General features: G+C 41.0%; 2 protein-coding genes across 2 annotated transcripts in view; one reads left to right on the top strand and one right to left on the bottom strand.

Moving 5' to 3' along the window:
* Nucleotides 1-5,014, bottom strand: part of wwc1 (WW and C2 domain containing 1) — a 58,052-nt gene extending 53,038 nt beyond the window's left edge. Inside the window, exon 1 of the mRNA XM_047378322.1 lies at nt 3,963-5,014. Coding sequence (XP_047234278.1) covers nt 3,963-4,081 — 119 coding nt within the window. The 5' untranslated portion in view covers nt 4,082-5,014. The remainder of the gene's footprint in view (nt 1-3,962) is intronic.
* A 7,224-nt stretch (nt 5,015-12,238) lies between these two features.
* The window catches only part of arl10 (ADP-ribosylation factor-like 10), a 28,703-nt gene continuing 15,806 nt past the window's right edge, over nt 12,239-25,135 (top strand). Inside the window, exons 1-2 of the mRNA XM_047379896.1 lie at nt 12,239-12,528; nt 24,031-24,214. Of these exons, the coding sequence (XP_047235852.1) occupies nt 12,391-12,528; nt 24,031-24,214 (322 nt within the window). The 5' untranslated portion in view covers nt 12,239-12,390. The remainder of the gene's footprint in view (nt 12,529-24,030; nt 24,215-25,135) is intronic.

The following is a 25,135-nucleotide window of genomic DNA, read 5'->3' as shown; positions in this document are numbered from 1 at the left end:
GAGGAATAATAATTCACATGTGAAGCCACCAGAAAGTCCTTCCACGTACAGTTAAGGAATCTTTTTAACACAACTTATGATTTTCACACAATCAATGTTTGTTTACGACTTAAAGATAAAGACATTTCTGTGTCAGGAAGATGAAAGTATGATTGTGTATAATCGCTGATGACACCTGCACAGCAAACATGAAAGCAGACAAAGCGAAACGCCTGCTGTGACAAAACAATAAACTTCATTAAAGAGCGAAGGCAAAATCAGCCTGCAGTTCTTCAACGTTCCAGACGCAGGCCATTAAAGGGATCTGGTGCCGAACTCCGAGGGGTCAGAAGTAAATGGTCAAGTTGGGTGAAAAAAACCGAATTGTGTTTAAAATCTGCTCTGCCTTTTTTCTTGAGTTGTTAGATGACATCTTGTTCTCACTTTGATACACAGAAGAAGAAAAATGATAAAAGTTCTACAAACCAGCTAAATAAAAATGCAACTTAATGATAGGTTTGTAAATATGGAAGATCTACTAAGGGAGCAACACAGGAAGGACAAAAATCCGCCTGGTTTTCAACCTCCATCTCTGATACAAAATATCAGAATGTTCAGAAAAATGTCTGATTTCTTTTCTCCAAAATCTGTATTTGGATATTATACCGGCAATATAAAAAACAAAAACCAGCCATTTTCTTGTGGCCATTTTCCAGTTTACAAAGATCAACACACCTTACCTAAATGGGATGTTCTCCTGCCTTTCTCATTTTGAAGAGAGACTATGACTTATGGGCCTCTGTCACATCACATTTATAGCGTAGGGAGACAAAAAGTCATTGACATATAAATTATAAAACTAAATCCGTTATATTTATTTTATATGAGTTTTTAGGGGTGCCAATAATTGTGGCACCTGTGATACTGTTAAAAAACTATAATTTCATAATTTAACATTTTAGCAATTTAGCAACTTTCACTCAACTTATTCTTTCACACATCTTTATTAGGGGTGCCAATTTGGGTTGCACTGATATAAAAATCTGAGATGATACCAATATCTGACATTAATATTGCTGTTATAGACAACAAACAATATTTAACAAATCTATATACATATACATACATACATATATATACACATACATATATGTATATATTTTTCCTACCCATTCAACATAGTGAAAAAATGACCACACTGCTGACATTTCTTCTCGGCTTTAGTTAAACACCCACAATCCTGCACTGCATCACCATCACATGACCAAACAAACATCACATGACCAACCCCCTCACCTTCCTGAAACCCAAGTTGAAACAAGATGGAAATAAACATCGGTTAATAATATCTTTACTTATGGGACGGATCCCGATATGTTAAAATTGACTAGCATCAGCCGATACCGATGTAAATGCTGACATATTGTGCGTTCCGAATCCCTAGAACCGATAACTGTGGAGGTCGCTGTAGCTGTGAGATTTAAACTTTCATAAATACAACATTTCTTTTTAGAGGCAGCTGTCAAACTGTTTTACTTACATTTAGATTTCCGTTTAATTAAGATTTAATCACTCATTTTTTTTTATTCTGTCTGAAATGACCAACACATTTATTTATTTAAATACACTCACCAGCAAATTTATTAGGTACACCTTGCTAGTACCAGGTTGGACCCCCTTTTGCCTTCAGAACTGCCTTAATCTATAGATTCAACAAGGTACTGGAAACATTCCTCAGAGAGTTTGGTCCATATTGACATGATAGCATCACACAGATGCTGCAGATTTATCGGCTGCATTCATGATGTTAATCTCCCGTTCCACCACATCCTAAAGGTGCTCGATTGGATTGAGATCTGGTGACTGGAGGCCATTTGAGTCCAGTGAAGTCATTGTCATGTTCAAGAATCCAGTCTGAGATTATTCGTGCTTTATGACATGGTGCATTATCCTGCTGGAAGTAACCATCAGAAGATGGGTACATTGTGGTCATAAAGGGATGGACATGGTCAGCAACAATACTCAGGTAGGCTGTGGCGTTGACACGATGCTCAATGGTACTAAGGGGCCCAAAGTGTGCCAAGAAAATATCCCCCACACCATTACACCACCACCACCCTGAACCGTTGATACAAGGCAGGATGGATCCATGCTTTCATGTTGTTGACGCCAAATTCTGACCCTACCATCTGAATGTCGCAGCAGAAATCGAGACTCATCAGACCAGGCAACGTTTTTCCAATCTTCTATTGTCCAGTTTTGGTGAGCTTGTGTGAATTGTAGCCTCAGTTTCCTGTTCTTAGCTGACAGGAGTGGCACCCGATGTGGTCTTCTGCTGCTGTAGCCCATCCGCCTCAAGGTTCGACGTGTTGTGTGTTCAGAGATGCTCTTCTGCATGCCTCAGTTATAAGGAGTGGTTATTTGAGTTACTGTTGCCTTTCTATCAGCTCGAACCAGTCTGGCCATTCTCCTCTGACCTCTGGCATCAACAAGGCATTTGTGCCCACAGAACTGCCGCTCACTGGATATTTTCTCTTTTTCGGACCATTCTCTGTAAACCCTAGAGATGGTAGTGCTTGAAAATCCCAGTAGATCAACAGTTTCTGAAATACTCAGACCAGCCTGACTGGCACCAACAACCATGCCACGTTCAAAGTCACTTAAATCCCCTTCCTTCCCCATTCTGATGCTCAATTTGAACTACAGCAGATTATCCTGACCATGTCTACATGCCTAAATGCATTGAGTTGCTGCCATGTGATTGGCTGATTAGAAATTTGTGTTAATGAGCAGTTGGACAGGTGTACCTAATAAATGCCCGGTGACCGCATTTATCGATATATTAAGACTGGTTTTTTTGGGGGGTTTTTTGGCTTTAACATGTCCAAACAGCCACTGATTTTACAAATAGTCACATCCTTTCCTCTGAATATTTTATACCAGTTACATTACGTTTGCATCAGGAAGAAATCCCTATCAGCGTTCAGTTGCAGTTCCTTTGATTACACGTTCTCCAATGATATATGGAGCTCAGAAATGTTACTCAATAGAAACCAACATCTAGGTCAAACTCAGTGGGAAACAAAGGATGACAACCTTGCATGAAAATGAAGGGAATCAAAGATTCTGTGAAAAGGTCAAAAGTCACTTCCAAAAAACCAGCAGGAGTTCAAGGACTAAAACCAACATCAGATCAGTAAAAAAGATGGACTATAAAATTGTTTCTTGCCAGAGTTAAGTGGGCTGTTACATGATATTTAAAAATATTTTTATTTGTAGTTGGTGCACCTTTAAGATGGATGTCTTGCGATCCAAACCCAAACATGCCGAAGAGCAAAAAACAGCAGGAAAAGGGAGGGAAAATATATGTAAGAAGCTGGAGTTACAAATAACAGATGTTTGAAGTTACTGAGCAAATGCATTTTTAATTCAATTTCAAGTACGAATAAGGGTTTTTAAGAATAATACATTTCCCAAACTTCTTGTTTGGAATTTGTGGGGACGACCAAACCACAAAACTAGTATCCATCACCGATGTTCTCAACCAAACCTTTAAGGGCTTCACAGAACAGTAGGATGCACACCAATGGACCAGAATTAGATTTGATTTTGGGGTGTAAGAGTAAAAAGGGGGGCTGAATTTTGAAAACCATACATCACATCCCTTCTACTTTATAATTATACACTGCTTTGTGTTGTGCAATCAAATACCAGTTCACTAAAACACTCAGAAATTAGGGGCTGCAACAGTGACAAACTAAAATGTTTATGCTGATGTATGAGAAGGACTGATAATTGATGAAAAACTATTAAATCCCTCTATAAAGCCCGGAGAACTGTTGATCAGGACCACTTTGTGAGACTAGGAGTTAATTATAAGAGAAATACGGTTTGGTATTGACAGAATTAAGGAAATTTCCATGACCATATCAGGTTCTGAAGGCCACCTGTCATAGGTCAAAGGTCAGAAACACCTGTCCTACCTGTCTCTGGGGTCGATCCAGCTGGTGCACTGGTTAATGTGGTCGATGTAATAAACTTTCCCATCAAAGTCTATGGCTTCCTCCCAACCGTGTGGTAGTGGCAACTCCTTCCTCGGCATGTCAGACGAGTCTCCATGTAATGAGCTCCTCTCTAGGCAGAATCATAACGAAGGGACACCATCGCTTTTCTCTGTCATCATCACCATCATCCACAAAAATCGGATCTTTATTCCCAAATCAACATGGCTGCTGCGGTTCAGATTAAGCCATAATCCAGAATAATAATCCACAGATTATTAAGGAAGAGAACCTTAAAAATGAGAAGGATTTCAGAGGATGGAACTGATCCAGGAGGTTGCACTTGCTCGCCAAATCATCAGCATCCGACATAAAAAAAAGGATATAAATGCTCAAATTAATCCTTCGGGGTTTTCCGGTGTGTTTTCAAACTCGTGGGGAAACTTTCTGGCGGTCTGGTGCGAACTTTTTTCAGGTTAACTCCAATTATCCACAGTCCACAGAACACGCTCCTCCAACGGCCACAAAACCGCCGTTTGTTCCACAGAAACCAACAAACACGCAGATAAAACTAACACCAACGTCAAAGTATCCGGGGCCTCGATGTCTGGCGCCGCAAACGGTTCGGGCTGCGGATGGAATTTCTCAAAATTCCCCTCACGGAGCTCCTGGCTCTCCTCACCAGCAGGCCACCATGTTGATCAGCAGTAACCGAGGCCAGCAGCAAGCCAGCGGGGGAACAGACACTCTTGAGCCGTCCCGAGCTTGTCACAAAGAAGTACCGAGAGTCTCCGCGGCGGTTTAAATCCCCTAAATCCGACACAAACTTCCCGCTTGTCCAGTTAAAGTCTCCGTGCGAAGAGGGGAAACGGATGCAAAGCCGCTGCGGTAAAGTCTTTTTCTTAGTCCCGATCACTTCGGTCCACCGCTATCAAGCTAGCTGCCCTGTTCACTACCCACTACTTCCGGCTTCAAAGTAAAACACCAGTTGAGCAACCCGACCTGTAAAAATAAAACATCCGGTCAAGATATCAACGTTGTCGCAGGGGAATCACCACAACGCTCCTCTGGGCAATCTAATAGTTTACGATGAATTCATGAATGACTCTTTATTTATTCATATATTTAAAGCTTCATACCACATTACATGGTATTTGAATTAATGACACTAGATATCAATGCAATTTTAAAAACAAAGGGATTTTAATAAAAAAGAAACACCAGTACTATTCAATGAAAAAATATGTAAAAATGTAAGTTTGATTTTTCTTGACTATTTTATTGTTTCCTTTTTAATAACTGGTTGGAAAACCAAGCAGGAGATTCACTGTTTTCCTATTTATAAGTATTATTAGGCCCGAGCAGGAAGCCTGCAAGGGCCTATTGTAATAGTAGTGTTTCTTATTCTTTCTTTCTTATTCCGTTCCGTGTTTGTGGGGCAATTTGGGGGCTTTGCCATGCACCAAAATGCATATGATTTTACCCAAAATTGTCCCCTGCGTGAAATTTTTTTCTGTAATGTCATCGTCAGTGGACGTGCCCAAACCACTTAGCCACGTCCCCAAACGTGAGATAGGCCGAACCGTAATGGTGCGTTCACACCGAACGCGGATTCTGCGAAAGGAGCGGCCGATTGACATGTTATCCCTATGTAGAGGCGCGTCCAGGAGCGGAGCGGCGAGAGGCGGTGTGAAGGAGACGAAGGACGCGGTGCGGAAGGCGCGCCGAGCGAAGCAGGAGCGGATCGAGAGCAATGGACGAGTTGAAAAATCTGAACTTTTTCCTAAATTCGCATCGCATCAACCAATCAGGGACTGGATGTGGCTGTGATGTAGGATGAAAGACCGCAGCGGAGAAGAAGTGGTTGTCAGTGAAGATGAAAGACCAGATCATAGAGGTGGTGTGCGGCAAGCCAGAGTTGTATGACTCAACTAATTACTTTTACCGAGACAAGTACAGAAAGGACCTGGCCTGGCCTGGATAGACAGAAGTACCGTTGAAATCAACCGTCATCCAGACGCATCTCCTGGAGTAGGTGGTGGTAATCTCCGAACTGTTCCCGTCCCTGAAGAATCTGGTGAACCCAGGGACGTCGACATCGGCGGTGTTTTTCGGCTCTCCACAGGTAAAACACCATAATTAGGTCCATGAAATCCATGTCCGCCATGTTTAGTTGAAACCAGCAAGCAGCAGATGAAAGCTTCTCCTATTTGATGACGCAGCGAAGTGTTGCCACTTGTTGCCAAATGGCAACGCGGAGTTCACGCGGAATGTCAAGCGGGCAAAAGCACACAAATGACGTGAAATATTTGCAGAATCCACATTCGGTGTGAACGCACCATAAGTCGTAGAGATCTGAAATTTGGCACATTGGTAGAGCTCCTCAAATCAAGAAAAAAAGTCTCCTGGGGGTATGCCCTAAAATGCACAGGAAGTCCGACATTTTGGATTAAAGGTTAATTTTGGGCCGTTTTTCACTTTTACTCACCTTGAACTTTAACGAACTCCTCCTAGCGATTTTGAGCTATAGGCTTCATATTTGGTCAATATGCAGTTAAGGCATGGGGAATTAAAAGTTATCAAAATCATGAGTTTTCGGCCATATTTAGGGGCGTGGCCAGGGCACGAAAATGGCGTTTCTGCCAAAAGTGAAAAAATGCAATAGCTTTCCAAAAGAAACGCCAAATCACACCAAAGTTGGCATGAAGGAGGACCTTCGGGTTCCCGACGATCCTATGGGGTCATATGCTGACATTATCAAAGCCACGCCCCCTGAGAACAGGAAGTAACTTTTTTTACTGGGAAAGCTCGCTACCTAGCTGTCTACACTCGATCAACTTGAAACTGTGTCAGGTGACTGATAACTAGTGTTTCTAACTTCGTTTGAAGCACAGTGACTTTTCATAAAAAGGCGTGGCCGTGAAGTTTGACGTCACGCCATGGCCATATGTTTGGCTCTAATTTCCACATAGATCATCTGATCTGCACCAAATTCAACATGGTTGATCCTAGTCCAGTCCCCAAAACAGATCTGATGAGATATTTGGTGGGCGTGGCCTAATTCTTCCATAGCGTCCCCTAGACAATAAAATAAAAAATCAGCCCCAAGCCATGCTTTGATCGAGGATTGTGAAACTCGGTACACATATTTAATTTCTCAGGGCCTACAAAAAAGCCTCTTGGACAGTTGGTCCAAACCCAACAGAAGGTTGGCCATTTTGGATTGAATTTGCCATTTTGACCCCGGTTTCGCCGTTCCTAGCCCGCATATCTGAGCAAACTCCTCCTACAGCTTTTGACTTAGAGACTTGAAAATCACTCAATAGACTCTTAAGGCACCGGGGATCAAAAGTTATCAGCATCTTTTTGATACATGAAAGCGTGTGGGCGTGGCCAAGCCTCAAAATATGACTTCTCGCCATAAAAGACAAAATTGATATAGCTCCTACAAGGAAAGTCACAGAGACCTGAAACCTTCTGAGATTGATCTGCCTCTGGCCCTGAACAATATTTCTTGATCAAATGCTAACATCATCAAAGCCCCGCCCATGAGAACAGGAAGTGTCATGTTTTCCTTTTGATGGTCCATATTTGGTGTCCCTCACCTAATCAATATCAAACTGTCCCAAGTAACAGATAACATGATGGTCTTAGACAGTTGCCAGTACTGACTGCTTTAGCTGGAGGGTGTGGCTATGACGGTGTGGCGAATTCTGATGTCACGCCATGGCCATAGGTTTGGCTCTAAATTACCATGCATGGTCCAATTCACTCCAAAATAAATATGGTTGATCTTTGTCAGTCCCCAAAGAGCTCTATTGGATTACATTGGAATTTAGATCAACAGCGCCCCCTAGGACACTTCAAGGGCTCTATCTCCCTCATACATCATCGGATCAACTTCAAATGTAGTATACATTATCACTTATCAATGCTGAACATGTTGCCACAGTCAATTGATGACATAATTTCAGCCCCGCCCACTAATAAACAAGTGTGTGCAGCTGACATCTGGGAGGTCGGACTTACCCCATATTTGGAATGCTTTTCGCCAGACCAGAACTCTGCATGACCGAAGATCATATGGCATGTCGCTCACAGTCCCACCTAGTGGCGAAGTGTGGAATCAAATGGAGGCCTCGTCGGTGGCATGTAGGCGGCGATGCCAGGCTTCCGCGGTCGCTGTGCAGGCCGAGCTGCAAGGGGCTTCAATGCTGCTTGCAGCTTTAATTATTATTGTTATTATTTTTATTTTTAAATTAAAAGTACCTTTTCAAGAAACTATTAAATATTTATTTTAAAATTGTCTATTTTTATTTGCCAAAGTTTTTTTTATGATGTCTTAAAACAATTAGTTAAAAATGTTATAGCTAAAATAAAAAGTAATTTTAATAATAAGGAATTTGTTGTTTAAATTTTTATTTTTGCTAATAATCAAACATTAGCAATGGTAAAAATATTGATATTTCATATTTACTTTTTAAAATGTAATGTGATCAAAGTATTTACACATACATGTACAACAATATTTCACCTTTGTAATAAAGTTTTAGAGTTTATGAAATTATGTAATTTTAAAAGCATTTCTAAAAAATTTTTTTTCTTTCTGTACTCATATTGTAAATTTTAACTAAACTTAATATATGTGAGGATATCTAAATTTATAATCCACAAAGTACAAATACAAATAAAAAAGTTATATGTTTCAATAAATGATAGTTAATAAATTATAGTCTTGGATTCAAAAATTATGTTACGAATATTTCCAAAGGACATCGTTCTATTGTTCAAGTCTTTTGGTTCATTTAGATGCATCTTTGCAAACCTAAAAAATGCTTCCATATTATGTTTAGAAAGAAGAGGCTTTTTCTTTCAATCCCTCAAAACGCCATTTTTGTTCAGTCTTTTTTTAAATAGTTCTCTCATGAACATTCACATTTAAAATGCTAAATTAATCCTGTGGAGGTGGAACTATTGGTATTATTTATCATTATTAATTTCTAATTTCTGTGATTTAGGGTGAATTTGCTGGTACATCAGCTCCTGGGAAATTGACGTACCACACATGATTAATCTCACTCCCTCTTAAGTGATAGATGTCAGATAGTCTAGAAATAACCTTACAGACCTTGTTGTTGATGTCTTTCCTCCTTGTATTAACGAACATCTGTATGTTCCAGAGCAGCAAACTGACAAATGTCCTGGTTTTACCCAGGTGCTAACACAGATCATGCATTCAGGTGGATGCTGCAGCAAGGCTGTAAAAAAATCAGGAAACTATACCCAAATAACTTGTAAAAAATAATAAAATACCAGAAATGGGGGCAAATGGCTGCAATAAAATATGAAACAAAAATGATGAGGTGCAAAACAAAAAAAAACAAAAAATATGTAGACCTTAACGGATGGATTTCATCCTATTTCCTAACAGCATTAGGGTTCACCATTACTTACTCTCATCAGAACTGGTAGGCTGATAATTTAAGGCACTTTTTTAGGTTGGGGGGAATCTCAGAGTCCACTGGTTATCACACCTGCATGCACAGATCTTCAGACCAACAGCGCCCCCTGGTGAACAGTTTTGCTCATCCTGGAGAATGTCCCATTCTACCACTTAACCCCACTGTGAAGCAGCTGTCGAAAGAATCAGCTTCATACAGTCTTTTCCTTCAGTTTGCCTGATTTCCAAGCCTAAGAAGAGCATATATAATTTTTTCTGAATAGTATTTCAACCCTTAGATACACTAAAAGTAATAAAATGTCTCTAATTGCTTTTCAGCAGGCAACAAACTTAATATTATTTTTATAAATAATAATTTTTTTGTCATTACTGTGTCATTGTACTTAACCATTACAGCGGATTTTATAGATCTCCTCAAAAGCATTTCTCTAAAATTTATTTTTATAAGTCAAACTTTCAGACTTGACTGAATTAATTTTTTGACAAGCCTGAAACTGCCTCTAGGTGGCGCTCTAGCGTTGCTTTCCTCCCATGTAGTTAGAGAAACTTCAACCTGTGTAACCTCCTTTCAGAACTTTCAAACCAAAACTGATCTGTTTAATTTCAGACCGCATTTCAGTTCATATTTGTAAACTTTTACTTCTTTTTATTAATATATTGGCGCTTGTGATGCCTTCAAGTCCTGTAGGTTACTTGTACTTGAACTAAGCTGTTTCTTTTTGTTTTTGTCAGACGGTGTTATCTTTGGTATTTGTCAGATTTATCTAAAAAAAAAAAAAGGTAAATCTGGCAGAATCCTTTCTCCCTTTAGCAGACATTTTATGATTAAATAATTTACATCAAATTCACTGTCATATGTACCAAACAGTACAACAGATTTTTTATTCTATGCATCTTCTTGGGAGTAAAAAAAAAAAAAAAGTTAAAGCATTTTTAATCAGAACATATACAAATTAAATGTAAATAAAAAACAGAACATAGAAATAACAGGTAGGCACAAATAATTTAGGTAGATAGAGAGTAGGAATGTTGTTGAAGACAGATGTACTATACAGCTACATCTAAAAAAAAAAAAAAAAAGTAATATAGTTAAAATGTTCAATATTTTTTCTCCCTCATTTCAAAAAATAAAAATCATATATTATATAGATTTATGATTAAAAAACATGGTTGATTGTAATTTTTATAATTATGGCTTACATTTTATAAAAACCCAAAATTTTGTGTCTCAGAAAATTAGAATATTACATAAGATCAATAAAAAGAATATTTTAAACAGAAATGCCAGGCTTGTAAAAAGTATGTCAATTTCAATGCACTTAATGGAGTTATTGGGGCTCCTTTTGCATGAATTACTGCATCAATGCAGCGTGGCATGGAGGCGATCAGCCTGCGGTTCTGTTAAGGTGTAATGGAGGTCCAGGTTGTTTTGATAGCTGCCTTCAGCTCATCTGCATTGTTGGATCTGGTGTCTCTCATTTTGCTCTTGACAATACTCCATAGATTCTCTGTGGGGTTAAGGTCAGGCTAGTTTGCTGGCCAATCAAGCTCAGTAACATTATGATTATTGAACCAGCTTTGGTACCTTTGGTAGTGTGGGCCAGAACCAGCAGATGAAATGACACCCCAAATCATCACGGACTGTGGAAACTTCACCCTGGACTTCAAGCAATGTAGATTCTGTTCCTCTCTATTCTTCATCCAGACTCTGGGGTCTTGATTTCCAACCTTGATTGGCTCGACACGGGAAAAGCGACATTTGTAACCCATTTGTAGGATTCATCTGGACCTGATGGCTCTTGTTCCTTTTTTTGATTAACGTTGTGTTTTTTGGTCTAAAATTATTTTGAACATCTATTCTGTTTTAGGGTTTCTTTGTATGGTTTTGTTTACACAGATTAAAATTAATGTCGTCATATTCAATATATCAAAATATTTTTGAAGTTATTTTAACTTTATCCCAGTTTAGTGGGTATACAATTAATTCCACACAGACTGATGTTTCAAGCCTTTTTTCTTTTAATTATGATGATTTTCTATTTACAGCTGATGAAAAGAGGACATTTAAGTGAAGAATATTACATCAGACCAATAAAAAACATTTTAATACAGAAATGTGGACTCAATGAAAAGTACTTTTAATCTCTGCTTAAAAGTTATTTTCAAGATAAAGATTTAACTGGAACTGCACGGTGGAGCAGTTGGTAGCACTGTTGCCTTGCAGCAAGAAGGTCCTGGGTTCAATTCCTGGCCTGGGGTCTTTCTGCATGGAGTTTGCATGTTCTCCCCATGCATGCGTGGGTTCTCACCGGGTACTCCGGCTTCCTCCCACAGTCCAAAGACATGCCTGTTAGGTTAATTGGTCACTCTCAATTTCCCTTAGGTGTGTGAATGAGTGTGTGCTTGGTTGTTTGTGTGTTGCCCTGCGATAGATGGCGACCTGTCCAGGGTGTACCCTGCCTCTCGCCCATAGACTGCTGGAGATAGGCACCAGCTCCCCCGTGACCCACTATGGAATAAGCGGTAGAAAATGACTGATTGACAAACGAGACTAATCGGAAGGCTTATTCTGATTTATTGAATATGAATGTTTTCCTCATATTTTTTTACTTTAAAAAATAAATAAAAACATAAATACTTTGAAAGACCTTCAGAAAGCCTGAGGTATTATTGATAAGGACAACTTTAAAAGATTACAAGGAGGCCTGACTGCTTATTTTGTTTATCATGCCTCTGTTCGCTTCTAATTCAGCTTTAAGCCGCCGTTTCCGAGCTGCACTCAAACGCACCATATTTCCATATACCTTCACGCGCTCCTCGAAACAAAAACAAGCTGAGAGCGCGCGGTCACATGTAGCGCGTGCGGCAGCGACACCAAAGGAACCTGAAGGATCAGGAAGCAGGCTCCAACCTCCTGGTATCTGGTTCTGGTTCTCGACCGTCTCACACATGGTTCTCCTCCGGCACATCTCCATAGCCCTGACCGCCGCCGTGGCTGCCCTGGGCTCCGCGCTCTTCATCGCCCTTAACTATTTCTACAAGAGGCGAGTGTGGTCCCCACAGGCGGCGTACTGCACCATCACAGAGGTGAGAGGTTCTGCCAGGTTCTGCCCGGCTCGTATTTTAGTGATCCAAAGAGAACTACTTAAGTTATTACAGGCGATATTTTACTAGGAAGAAAATACTGCAGAATCCTGATCCCTGAATACTGAAAGTGACAGCTGGAAACAATAAGATATGAATGGTAAGAATGATGAGGAAGAGGAGGAGGCTGCTGGTGAGGAAGATAGTGATAACACAGAGAATAAATACTTCGTATGGCGATTGTGAATTTGATTGAAAGTAGCAATTTGTGAAACTGGATAAGAATCCAAAGATGAGAAAAACACCGGATGGTGAAAGGTGATGAAGATCATGTGAATATGAAACTGATGATGAAGATGACTTCAATGGAGGAGGATGGCAGTTAAACAGTGCAATGATGAAATGGAAGGAAACGATGAAGAGAAGAGAATAATAGAGTCAGACGCAGGGAATCAAACAGCCAGGTGAGGTGACCTGTTTCTCTTGGTGCTCCTTGTGATTCATCTTAGTCTGATCCATTGTCTAAGAAGCAAGCTTTCCATGGGAGACCTAACATGGGCTGATACCCAAGATAGGACAGTACCGGACGGAGGGATCCCTCCAGGTCAGGGACTGATTTTCTGCCACATTCCGAGGGGTTCTACCATCTCGCTCATGAGTGATGGTAGGATAAGGCATCAGACGAATCGGAGCTTTGTTTGCATGAATGAGGGCCAAAGAGCTCAGTGGTCTACCAAATTTTCCAACCCTCAGCTTTGGAAAGGAGATATGAATAATGACCGAAAGAACGAAATGGATGGATGGATGGCTGATAGATGGATAAGACAATTGGATAGACAAATGCAGAGACAGGTGGAAAGATGAATGGATGGATAAACTGACTGACAGATGAATGGATAGACGAATGGGTGGATTTGGACAGAGGGATGGATGGGATGTATACATCTAATGTTGTGTCTTAAATGAACAGAAACATGTTTTTATGGTTTTCCCTTATAAACAATTCCAGGAGGACGTAGGTCCCACGACTCCCAGATATGGGACAACAACCTTGGGGATGCTGTTCTTCCCTTTATTCTTTTCTATTTTCTGTTCTTTTTTAATTAACAGTAAACAAACCATTGTGCCACTTTTCTTGATTCACTGAAACACAGATTTCAACTGAAGTTTAAGCGAGTTTATCTTGTTTTTCCCTGGAAACAGAGAAACCATCAGAAAGGAGCTCCGTTTTCCTTAATAAACTCCCGTGGAGCTGCGGCATGCATCTCCCCGTAAAATCTATTTGCATGTCTCTAATCTAGTTTCCTCAATGGTGCCAGCGGCTGCATCTGAACGGCTTAGCCTGCTTATCTAGCTCAGTCCGTCTTCAGAGGATAACGTTGCCCGCCAGAGACCCGCAGCTGGATGGGTGTAAATGTTTTCGTCCCAGGAGCCAAAATGTTCTGAGGAGCATTATAATCATAGGAGCAGCCAGAGAACGAGTCGGCTCGCGGGGCTTCCTAGACCTTGGAGAGTTATATATGGTGGGAGGCCAGGACCACAGAAGACTGGAGGAGAAGCTGCTCAAAGGATCTGGAGACTAAACACCCATCATGACATTAATTTATATGTTAAATGGGAAAAACTGCCTGGAAGAAAACCAAAACATCCAAGATAGCAGCAGCTTGGATTCTTGACAAAAGGCAGGTGATCCATCCAACTAGGCTGCATTCTTCCCAATCTTGTCCAGTTTAAGCGAGTGTTTTTCCCACTGCAGCCACAGACTTCAGGTTATAAGTCGCCACGTTCACTCTGATGGTATTTAGTCTTACAAACATCTCCCACTGTAACACCTTCACAAATTTCACAAAGCAAAAGTGGGTCAGTTTTTCCATCACATTTAGCTTCTGGAAGTTCCTGGAAGGATTCTACGGTGCCTTCCTAAAGTATTCACACCTGTTGAACTTCTCCACGTTTTGTCATGCTGCATAGCAGAACTGTATTGTATTTGGATTGTATGTGATAGGCTGGGACTGCAGTAGAACATAACTGTGAAGTGGAAGGAAAAGTATTCCTGTTTTTAAAATAAAAACCTTCATATTTATCCCATTTACTCTGATTAGTCTGAAACTTGGGTTTAAAATAGAATCCAAAAGTGATAAATTTGCCTTTACGGTTTCCAGGTCTGGAACAGCATGGAAAAAATCTAATTTTGCCTGGAAAATATTTTGGATTTTCCAGACTTTTTTCCCTTCTGTTTTGGAAAGGGGAGAAAAAAAACTAATAAAGCTTAAGAAATTGAATGTTTTCTACACTGATTTCTATTTCAATCTCTTACTTTATCTCTGATGTGCCATATTGATTTGAACTTTTTACTCATTCAAATTTTGTCTTTATTGACCTACTGACTAAATACATACTAATTCATAAATTATCCATCAACCAATCTTCTACATCCGCTTGTCCCTGTAGGGAAAGGTAGAGCTGGTGCCTATCTCCAGCAGTCATTGGCTGAGAGGCAGGGTACCTGAACATGTCGCCAGTCCATCACAAAGACACACAGGAGAGACAGTTATGCACACTCACATTCATACCTAACAGTCATCTCTTTGACTGTGGAAGGAAGCCGGAGTACCCGGAGAGAACCCACACATGCCCAGGGAGAACATGCAAACTCCATGCAGAAAGACCCCAAGTTGGCTGGGATTTGAACTTGGCACCTTCAAAAAAAAGGTCAATTTCACTACTCTTTGGGGTTCAAGACCATTTTTAATTCAGGTCATAAGAACTAAAGCTGCTTTTTTACTTTTTAATGTTTTGCTTTTCATAGATGGCACAGAGGTGCCAATGTTGACAAACTGTGCTTTAAATAATTTCCATTTATTTTAGGATACCTCAGCCCTCATTTGTGAAGTCCAATAGTTATGGATTTTGAATAGTGCTGATCTGATCTAGTCTAGATGCCATAAAAGCTGTGATATAACCTTATACCACAATGAGACGTTGATTTCAGCACTGTGTTGATTCATGACTTTTGGAACCTACAAAGCAAGAATCAAGCATAAATGGTTTATTATTTTGTTTTAAAATGTCCAAAAACCAGAAAAATGTTAAAATTCAAATTAAATATGAAACGACCATGAAAGAGGTTCTCCTGGCAGGAGAACCACCCTAAATCCTACAATCTGAGCTACAGGGGATGAGTTTGGTTTAAAGCATACTCATGAGTTACAATGGCCCAATCAAAGTCCAGAACCTGAATCCAGTTGAAAATTACTGGCAAAACCTGTAATTTGATGTTCACAGAAGCTTTCTGTCTGATCTGACTGAGCTTGAGCTGAAAGCAAAAATAATAAAAAGAAAAACATGTATCATTTATTTTCCTCCGCTTCATAATTATGCACAAATTCATGTGTGTCTACCACATTAAATCCTCTTAAAATACAGTAAAGCTTGTGGTTGTAAGGTGACTAAAGATATGTAAAAGTCCAGGGCCTTTTTATTGATTTGCATGACACTCTATGCAACATTTATTGCTTAGAGAAGCTTGAAAAGTTTGCCTCTAGTCCAAATCCCTGCAAAGACCCAAGGTGCTTAGAACCCATCCTGCAAATCAGCACTCGGCTGTAATGATTTTCATGTTTCATCACACCTCTCCTTCCAAACTCCTTCCAAACAACCTGCTCCAATCAATGAATTTTGTGCTGAAAAAGCTGCAAAAGAATTGCTCCCTTTCAGGAGAAATCTGAGCTGTTATCTGAGCGGAGAGGTTTGTTCAACTGAACCAAAACTTATAAATAAAACTGCTCCGTCAGCGTGTTTTCTCATTTTGCAGAAGTTGGAGCATGAAGATGTCTGAGCCAGCAGCGATTTTATTGTTGCATTTTACAGTACTGGGTGCAGCAGAGCCCACACATAAATTTTAAGCTAAATATTTACAAACAACTTTTTCTCACTGACATTAGATCTGACTAAATGTTTCCTGCTTTATGTCATTTAGAATCACCAAAATTATTTCTATTCGCTAAATGCCACAATGACAGTTTTTTCTGATTGCTTTCTTTAAATTCCTGTGGATATATATATATATATATATTTTGTTGTTGTTTTTCGGTACTAGTGGCCTTTATTTTGTATTTTTTGACAGCAGGCAGACAGGAAAGAGGGGTAGAGAGAGGGGTAGACATTCGGTAAATGTCGCTGGGTCTGGGACTCGAACCCGGGACAGCTGCTTCGAGGACTATAGCCTCTGCGTATGGTTGCGTGCTTCGCCCCTACACCATCAGCGCTGCGCCTTCTCCACTGTGGATATATTTTAAGGCAACACTTCTGCTTCCTTGTGTGACATCCTGCGAAAATCCACAACTCTAGAAGTCTGGTTCATCCTAGGTTACAACTTCCAGATATCAGAAGGTGCCACAGTAATATGTTCAAACAAATGAATGAGGAACTATAAACAGCATGGGAATGTCCTACCATACAAGCGCTCAGGAAGGAGATGGTTTCTGTGTCCCAGAGATGAATGAGTTTTGGTGTGAAATGTGCAAAACGACCCCAGAACGACAGCGAAAGATCTTGTGAAGATGCTGGCTGGAGGTAACATGGGCTGAAAAGCCACTCTGAGAGGATGAAGCCATTAATCCAAAAGCAACATTAAAAACCCAGGTTACAGTTATCAAATTCACTTAGGGACAGACATCTTTATCTTTGGTGACATGTCCTGTAGATGTGACGAAGCGTATATTAATTATCGTTACATTAAGAAGAAAAAGAGGGAAGCTTTCAAGACTGAGGACACCATCCCTGTTGTGAAGTACGTGGGTGGCAGCATCATGTGGTGTGGGTGATTAGCTGCAGGAAGGACTGGTGCACTTCACAAAATAGATGGCATCATGAGGGAACATTTAAGCAACATCTCAAGATATCAGCCAGGAAGCAGAAGCTTGAAGACAAATGGTCCTCCAAATGGACAATGACCTAAACATACCACCACGTTAGCTACAATTGGCTTAAGGACAACAAGGTCAGTGTTTTGAAGTGGCCTTCACAAAGCCCTGATCTCAGTCCTGTAGGCAATTTGTGGGCAAAATGCTGTACAAACACACATTTTCACCAGTTCTGTCAGGAGGAATGGGCCACAATCCTAGCAAACTATAGTGAGAAGCTTGTGGAAGGAAACCCAAAAATGTTTGACCAAAGTCTTACAGCTTAAAAGCAATTCTGCCAGATACTAAGGAAGGGTATGTAAACTTTAAATTAATAAAAATGTATAAACAAATCTCTCATTATTCTTACATTTAACAAATAGAAAATGTTGCTAATCAAGGCACACCTATAAAGTTTTATCTGTATATTCCAGGCAGGACAGTTCCAGTTTAGTTAAAAACAGTTTAATCGGGTATAAAATGTCCTGTTTGAAGGGATTTATTTAGTTTTGCACAAAGTCCATACAGATAGCAGGGATGCAGCCTCAGCAGCATTGGCGAGATGTCTGCACAGCCAGGGCTTGGGATTTATCTCTAACTCACTCAGAAATACACAAAAGCAAGCATCTAAACCTTTAAGGATCTGCTGCTGCATTCACCAGCAGCATTAGGCAGCCATTAAACATGCAAACTAACATCCGTGTATCTAAAAACGCTTTATTGTGCAGCAGCTGCAGCCCATTCATTGTGAATTCATTAAAAACACAAATCTAACGATATTAGGACTGATTATGCAGCAGCTAAGTGAGGAGATGTTTCTAATAAGGGAGCTGATGAGCTTTGGCTCTAAAAGGGACAATATGCTTGGGTTCCTAAAAAGGAGGATTCCTGATGTTGGTATGTAACATCAGGACCTGATGTTGCAAACCTTGTCAGAGACAGAAAGACATTCAGCTCTGAGGTGAAGACCCAGGGAGACAGCCCATTTATCGGTGCAGCAATCTATAATGTCTCCTGGTAAAATATGAGTTTAATATCTGATGATCTGGTTCATATTTCTGAGAAATGAGAGAGTGTTGTGATTATGAATATATTATTTAATATTAATACTTAATTATTTTATTAACTAATATTTCAATCTGTTAAGGGTTGTCCTGTGAATACCAGCCCAATAAGGTGGTGGTGTTAGGACAAAATTGAAAGGGATGAGCCAAGCTCTGGCATAGCTGGTTACCAGAATCAAACACATACCTTAAATACCACTAATAAAAGGGTTGAAATGCATAAGTGTGAGCGGCGCGTTATGGCCGATCTTCTGTGTTTACAAACCACCCTTTAAATAAAGTTTGTCTTAACTTTAAAAACACAACACAGAACACATCCTTAGCTGAGTACTAGTCTGCTAGCACTTACTGTATGTGAGTTTCTCAACACAAACAAAAAGAAACGTCATTAAACGACCATTATTAATCTTAAACTATTCTTCTCTGCCCAAACACTACCTCTTACATGAACCGTGCTGAGGAGAAGTCGTCCTGGGCGTTGAGGAAAACATCCACTTGTGGGTAAATAAAGGGTTAGCTTGCAGCTAACCTTCGTATCTGTAGGGAAGGGCTTTTAGCTGGCTCAGCCGAACCGTACGACAAAGGCCCGTTTGGCTCCTTGAATGGCTGCAATGCAGCGTGGTAGCTCTCGCTACCTGGATGTACACGCAGGAAGGCATGCGATGCGGACCCTTTATATGAATGAATGCCGGATATTCGAAGAGCAAATCATTACTTAACTTTGTTGCATATGATCATGTGACACTCTTGGATCCAAGTTGAAGAGTCATGTATGCTTGCCAGGAAGGAGACGCCGTCTTTCCTTGCAGCTCCGCTGGGGACCTGACTGGAAGAGGTCTGTTTGTTGGAACGTGGGGTTTTCATTTAACAGTGACGTAAAGGGAAGTCCTCTGTTACTCCCTTCTTGTTCCTGGCTGTGCTGGAAGTAGGTTAATACGATTTTTTTTGAAAGTTCAAGAAAAGTTCTTACTAGCCTTTAGTGTAGAGGCTTCATGGCTAAATTGGACCAGCCTGGTAGCCAGTCTTCATTGATTGCACATTGCACCAGTAAGAGCAGAGTGTGAAGGTTCAATTAGCAGGGTAAGAGCACAGTTTTGCTCAAAATATTGAAATGCACACAACATTATGGGTGACATACCAGAGTTCAAAAGAGGACAAATTGCTGGTGCACGTCTTGCTGGCGTATCTTTGACCAAGACAGCAAGTCTTTGTGATGTATCAAGAGCCACGGTATCCAGGGTAATGTCAGCATACCACCAAGAAGGACGAACCACATCCAACAGGATTAACTGTGGACGCAAGAGGAAGCTGTCTGAAAGGGATGTTCGGGTGCTAACCTGGATTGTATCCAAAAAACATAAAACCACCGCTGCCCAAATTACGGCAGAATTAAATGTGCACCTCAACTCTCCTGTTTCCACCAGAACTGTCCGTCTGGAGCTCCACAGGGTCAATATACACGGCCGGGCTGTGATAGCCAAACCTTTGGTCACTCATGCCAATGCCAAACGTCGGTTTCAATGTTGCAAGGAGCGCAAATCTTGGGCTGTGGACAATGTGAAACATGCATTGTTCTCTGATGAGTCCACCTTTACTCTTTTCCCCACATCCGGGAGAGTTACAGCGTGGAGAAGCCCCAAAGAAGCGTACCACCCAGACTGTTGCATGCCCAGAGTGAAGCATGGGGGTGGATCAGTGATGGTTTGGGCTGCCATATCATGGCATTCCCTTGGCCCAATACGTGTGCTAGATGGGTGCGTCACTGCCAAGGACTACCGAACCATTCTTGAGGACCATGTGCATCCAATGGTTAAAACATTGTATCCTCAAGGCAATGCCGTGTATCAGGATGACAATGCACCAATACACACAGCAAGACTGGTGAAAGATTGGTTTGATGAACATGAAAGTGAAGTTGAACATCTCCCATGGCCTGCACAGTCACCAGATCTAAATATTATTGAGCCACTTTGGGGTGTTTTGGAGGAGCGAGTCAGGAAACATTTTCCTCCACCAGTATCACGTAGTGACCTGGCCACTATCCTGCAAGAAGAATGGCTTAAAATCCCTCTGACCACTGTGCAGGACTTGTATGTCATTCCCAAGACAAATTGACGCTGTATTGGCCGCAAAAGGAGGTCCTACAACATACTAATAAATTATTGTGGTCTAAAACCAGGTGTTTCAGTTTCATTGTCCAACTCCTGTATCTGTGTGTCTGAATTGGGAAAAACCTCCTTTATCCAGACTGGGGTGGAAGCTAATACTTCTGCTGTTTGTGAACATTTCAAACTGTAGCCGACAAGTCCATCTGCTTCAATATTTGACCACAAATAATGCAGAACATGGAAGCTTTTAAACGCTATGCCCCGCCACTGAAAATACATTTTACACACAAGTCCAACTTGAACACAAATGGCTGGCTGTTGATAGCTATACCCACAAAAACTAACTTTTAATGGCCTAAAATAAGGGTTATGTTGGGACTGTTGATGTTCTGTGTCTGTAGTTCTTGATACATGGTCTTGCAAAAGGATTCACACCAATAAATAATCAATTTGTGTTGCGTTACAACCACAGATTTCAACGTAGGAGTTTCTTGGGAATGCATGTGATAGACAGACACAAAGTAGTGCATATATGTGAAGTAGAAGCACGATGATACATTTCACATCCTAAATAAAATCCAGTGTAAACAACTGCGTTCAGAAGTTACCTAATTGGTCATATGAGATTTAAGTTGAATGTTTTGGCCTACATGCAAAATACTACAGGTCCTTCTCAAAATGTTAGCATATTGTGATAAAGTTTATTATTTTCCATAATGTCATGATGAAAATTTAACATTCATATATTTTAGATTCATTGCACACTAACTGAAATATTTCAGGTCTTTTATTGTCTTAATACAGATGATTTTGGCATACAGCTCATGAAAACCCAAAATTCCTATCTCACAAAATTAGCATATCATTAAAAGGGTCTCTAAACGAGCTATGAACCTAATCATCTGAATCAACGAGTTAACTCTAAACACCTGCAAAAGATTCCTGAGGCCTTTAAAACTCCCAGCCTGGTTCATCACTCAAAACCCCAATCATGGGTAAGACTGCCGACCTGACTGCTGTCCAGAAGGCCACTATTGACACCCTCAAGCAAGAGGGTAAGACACAGAAAGAAATTTCTGAACGAATAAGCTGTTCCCAGAGTGCTGTATCAAGGCACCTCAGTGGGAAGTCTGTGGGAAGGAAAAAGTGTGGCAGAAAACGCTGCACAACAAGAAGAGGTGACCGGACCCTGAGGAAGATAGTGGAGAAGGGCCGATTCCAGACCTTGGGGGACCTACGGAAGCAGTGGACTGAGTCTGGAGTAGAAACATCCAGAGCCACCGTGCACAGGCGTGTGCAGGAAATGGGCTACAGGTGCCGCATTCCCCAGGTCAAGCCACTTTTGAACCAGAAACAGCGGCAGAAGCGCCTGACCTGGGCTACAGAGAAGCAGCACTGGACTGTTGCTCAGTGGTCCAAAGTACTTTTTTCGGATGAAAGCAAATTCTGCATGTCATTCAGAAATCAAGGTGCCAGAGTCTGGAGGAAGACTGGGGAGAAGGAAATGCCAAAATGCCAGAAGTCCAGTGTCAAGTACCCACAGTCAGTGATGGTCTGGGGTTCCGTGTCAGCTGCTGGTGTTGGTCCACTGTGTTTTATCAAGGGCCAGGGTCAATGCAGCTAGCTATCAGGAAATTTTGGAGCACTTCATGCTTCCATCTGCTGAAAAGCTTTATGGAGATGAAGATTTCATTTTTCAGCACAACCTGGCACCTGCTCACAGTGCCAAAACCACTGGTAATTGGTTTACTGACCATGGTATCACTGTGCTCAATTGGCCTGCCAACTCTCCTGACCTGAACCCCATAGAGAATCTGTGGGATATTGTGAAGAGAACGTTGAGAGACTCAAGACCCAACACTCTGGATGAGCTAAAGGCCGCTATCGAAGCATCCTGGGCCTCCATAAGACCTCAGCAGTGCCACAGGCTGATTGCCTCCATGCCACGCCACATTGAAGCAGTCATTTCTGCAAAAGGATTCCCGACCAAGTATTGAGTGCATAACTGTACATGATTATTTGAAGGTTGACGTTTTTTGTATTAAAAACACTTTTCTTTTATTGGTCGGATGAAATATGCTAATTTTGTGAGATAGGAATTTTGGGTTTTCATGACCTGTATGCCAAAATCATCCGTATTAAGACAATAAAAGACCTGGAATATTTCAGTTAGTGTGCAATGAATCTAAAATATATGAATGTTAAATTTTCATCATTACATTATGGAAAATAATGAACTTTATCACAATATGCTAATATTTTGAGAAGGACCTGTATGTGTGCAGGATAGATTACATTGCACATCATCCCCATGGTGAACCATCCTGGTGGCAGCATCAGGAGATGCTTGTCTTCACCATATGGGTGGAGCTAAGTTCATGGCAATCCTGGAATAAAACCTGTTAGGGGCTGCAAAAGATTTGAGACTGGGATGCAGGTTTACCTTCCAGCAGCAAAACAACCCTACACATATGTCCAGAGCCCCAATAGAATGGTTTAGATCAAGGCAAATTCATATGTTAGAATGGCCCAGTCAAAGTCCAGATCTGAGTACAATTGAGAATCTGGGTCAACACTTGAAGATTGATGTTCACTGACAAAAGGTTGTGTCTCTAGATGCTACAAAACACTTTCAGAAATAATCCATCCATCCATCTGATCAGATGTCCAAACCGGAACCGAACCAGATGTCTACCTTAGGTTATTCCTTTCAATGCGGAGAAGCAGCAGCTCTACTCTGAATGCCAGGGCTCCTCGTCTTATTACTAAGGCAAAGCTTAGCCGCCCTGTCGAGGGAACCTTCATGAGCTGCTTGGATCTGGGGTTTCAGTTTTCTGCTCAGTATACACATCTAATGACCATGGGTCAGAACTTAGATGGAGCAGGATAAGAGCTTCATCTTTCAGCTATAAGTAACGCTTTCATTACTGAAGATAAAGTGCATCAATCTCCCAACTCCACTGACCATCACTTGTAAAGAAGTGACCAAGACACTTGAACTTCTATAACTTAGCCAAAGATTCACCCTGATCCTTCTTTTGGCTTCCATTTATACACTTTCTGCATTTCCCTAGAAGAACCCACGCCACATAATGCTGGGATGGGCCATATAGTCCAGTGTAAATACCAGTTAGAAAGCGAGTGAGAAAGCAACCAAATTACAACGGTCAACTCTTCAGTTCTTCAGAAACTGGTCTGGTTCCATGTAAATGTCTCTTTCTAGAAGCCGTAAATCTACGCCTTCTGCGCTATTTTTGTTCTTCTGTGAATTGAAAAACGTAAAGTATTTCACAGCCTTTAAAACATTTAATATTCAAACAATAAAAGTTATTCTCATCTTCTACAACCCAACCTTTTCTTATAACCATGAATTCCCCCGCCCAGGGCTCACTAAGGAACGTGTTTAATCCAATTTTACTCTGCTTGCAGGAGGAGGAGGAGCGCGAGAAGCGGCAGGTTCTGGTTTTGGGCCTGGATGGCGCTGGGAAGAGCAGCATGCTGCAGGGTTTGACCCCGGGGGAGTCGCCAGCCAAAAGGGGCCGATGCCGGCCCACCCGTGGCTTCAACTTTATGAGCCTGGATGCTCCCGGCTGTCAGCTCGACTTTCTGGAGAGTAAGGCTCCTTTCATTCTGATATGTGTGGATTTCTGTTTTAAGAGCATGAAAGACAAAAATTACCCCTCTGTTCAGAACAGCGGGACGTTTATTTGATCTGCGACTGAAACAGGCCCGGTTATGTCGTGTCTGATTCTCAAACAGCCTTTTAAAGACTGGAAAAAAATGCTCTACTGAAAGGCAGCAGATAGAAAATAATGACTTCATTCAGTAAAGATGGGACCGTGAAACGCTAAGGCCTTTGATTTAGTTTCTGCAGAAGGATTCAGGGGAAATCCTTGGCTGTTGATTTATTCACAATCTAAGCATCTAATGGGTTCTCATCTTGGTGAGAGGAGCCCCTGCGCCACCCACTCAGAGTACTTGAGAGGCTATCAAGAGTTGTCTTTGTGTTTTTCTTTGGGAGGGACTGGTGCACTTCACAAAATAGATGCAAAAGAACATTATGTGGAAATATTGAAGCAAAATCTAAGCAAAGAGGTTAGGTGCAAAATGGTCATCCAAATGGATAATAATGCAAAAAAAAAAATAATACCACCAGATTAGTTACAGAGTGCCTTAAGGACAACAAAGTCAGTGTCTTAGAGTGGCCATCACAAAGTCCTGGGCCTTTCACTTCACAGGTGTGCCCTGTCAGGTTTAATAAGTGGGATTTCAAGCCTTATAAATGGGGTTGGGACCATCAGTTGTGTTGTGCAGGAGGTGGATACAGTACACAGCTGATAGTCATACTGAATAGACTGTTAGAATTTGTATTATGGCAAGAAAAAAGCAGCTAAGTAAAGAAAAACGAGTGGCCATCATTACTTTAAGAAATGAAGGTCAGTCAGTCCAAACAACTGGGAAAACTTTGAAAGTGTCCCCAAGTGCAGTCGCAAAAACCATCAAGCGCTACAAAGAAACTGGTTCACATGAGGAC

This window comes from Girardinichthys multiradiatus, chromosome 11 (genome assembly GCF_021462225.1).
Source record: "Girardinichthys multiradiatus isolate DD_20200921_A chromosome 11, DD_fGirMul_XY1, whole genome shotgun sequence".
Lineage (NCBI taxonomy): Eukaryota > Metazoa > Chordata > Actinopteri > Cyprinodontiformes > Goodeidae > Girardinichthys > Girardinichthys multiradiatus.
Note: the sequence above shows the minus strand (reverse complement) of the source record. Positions and strands in the feature narration are given on the sequence as shown.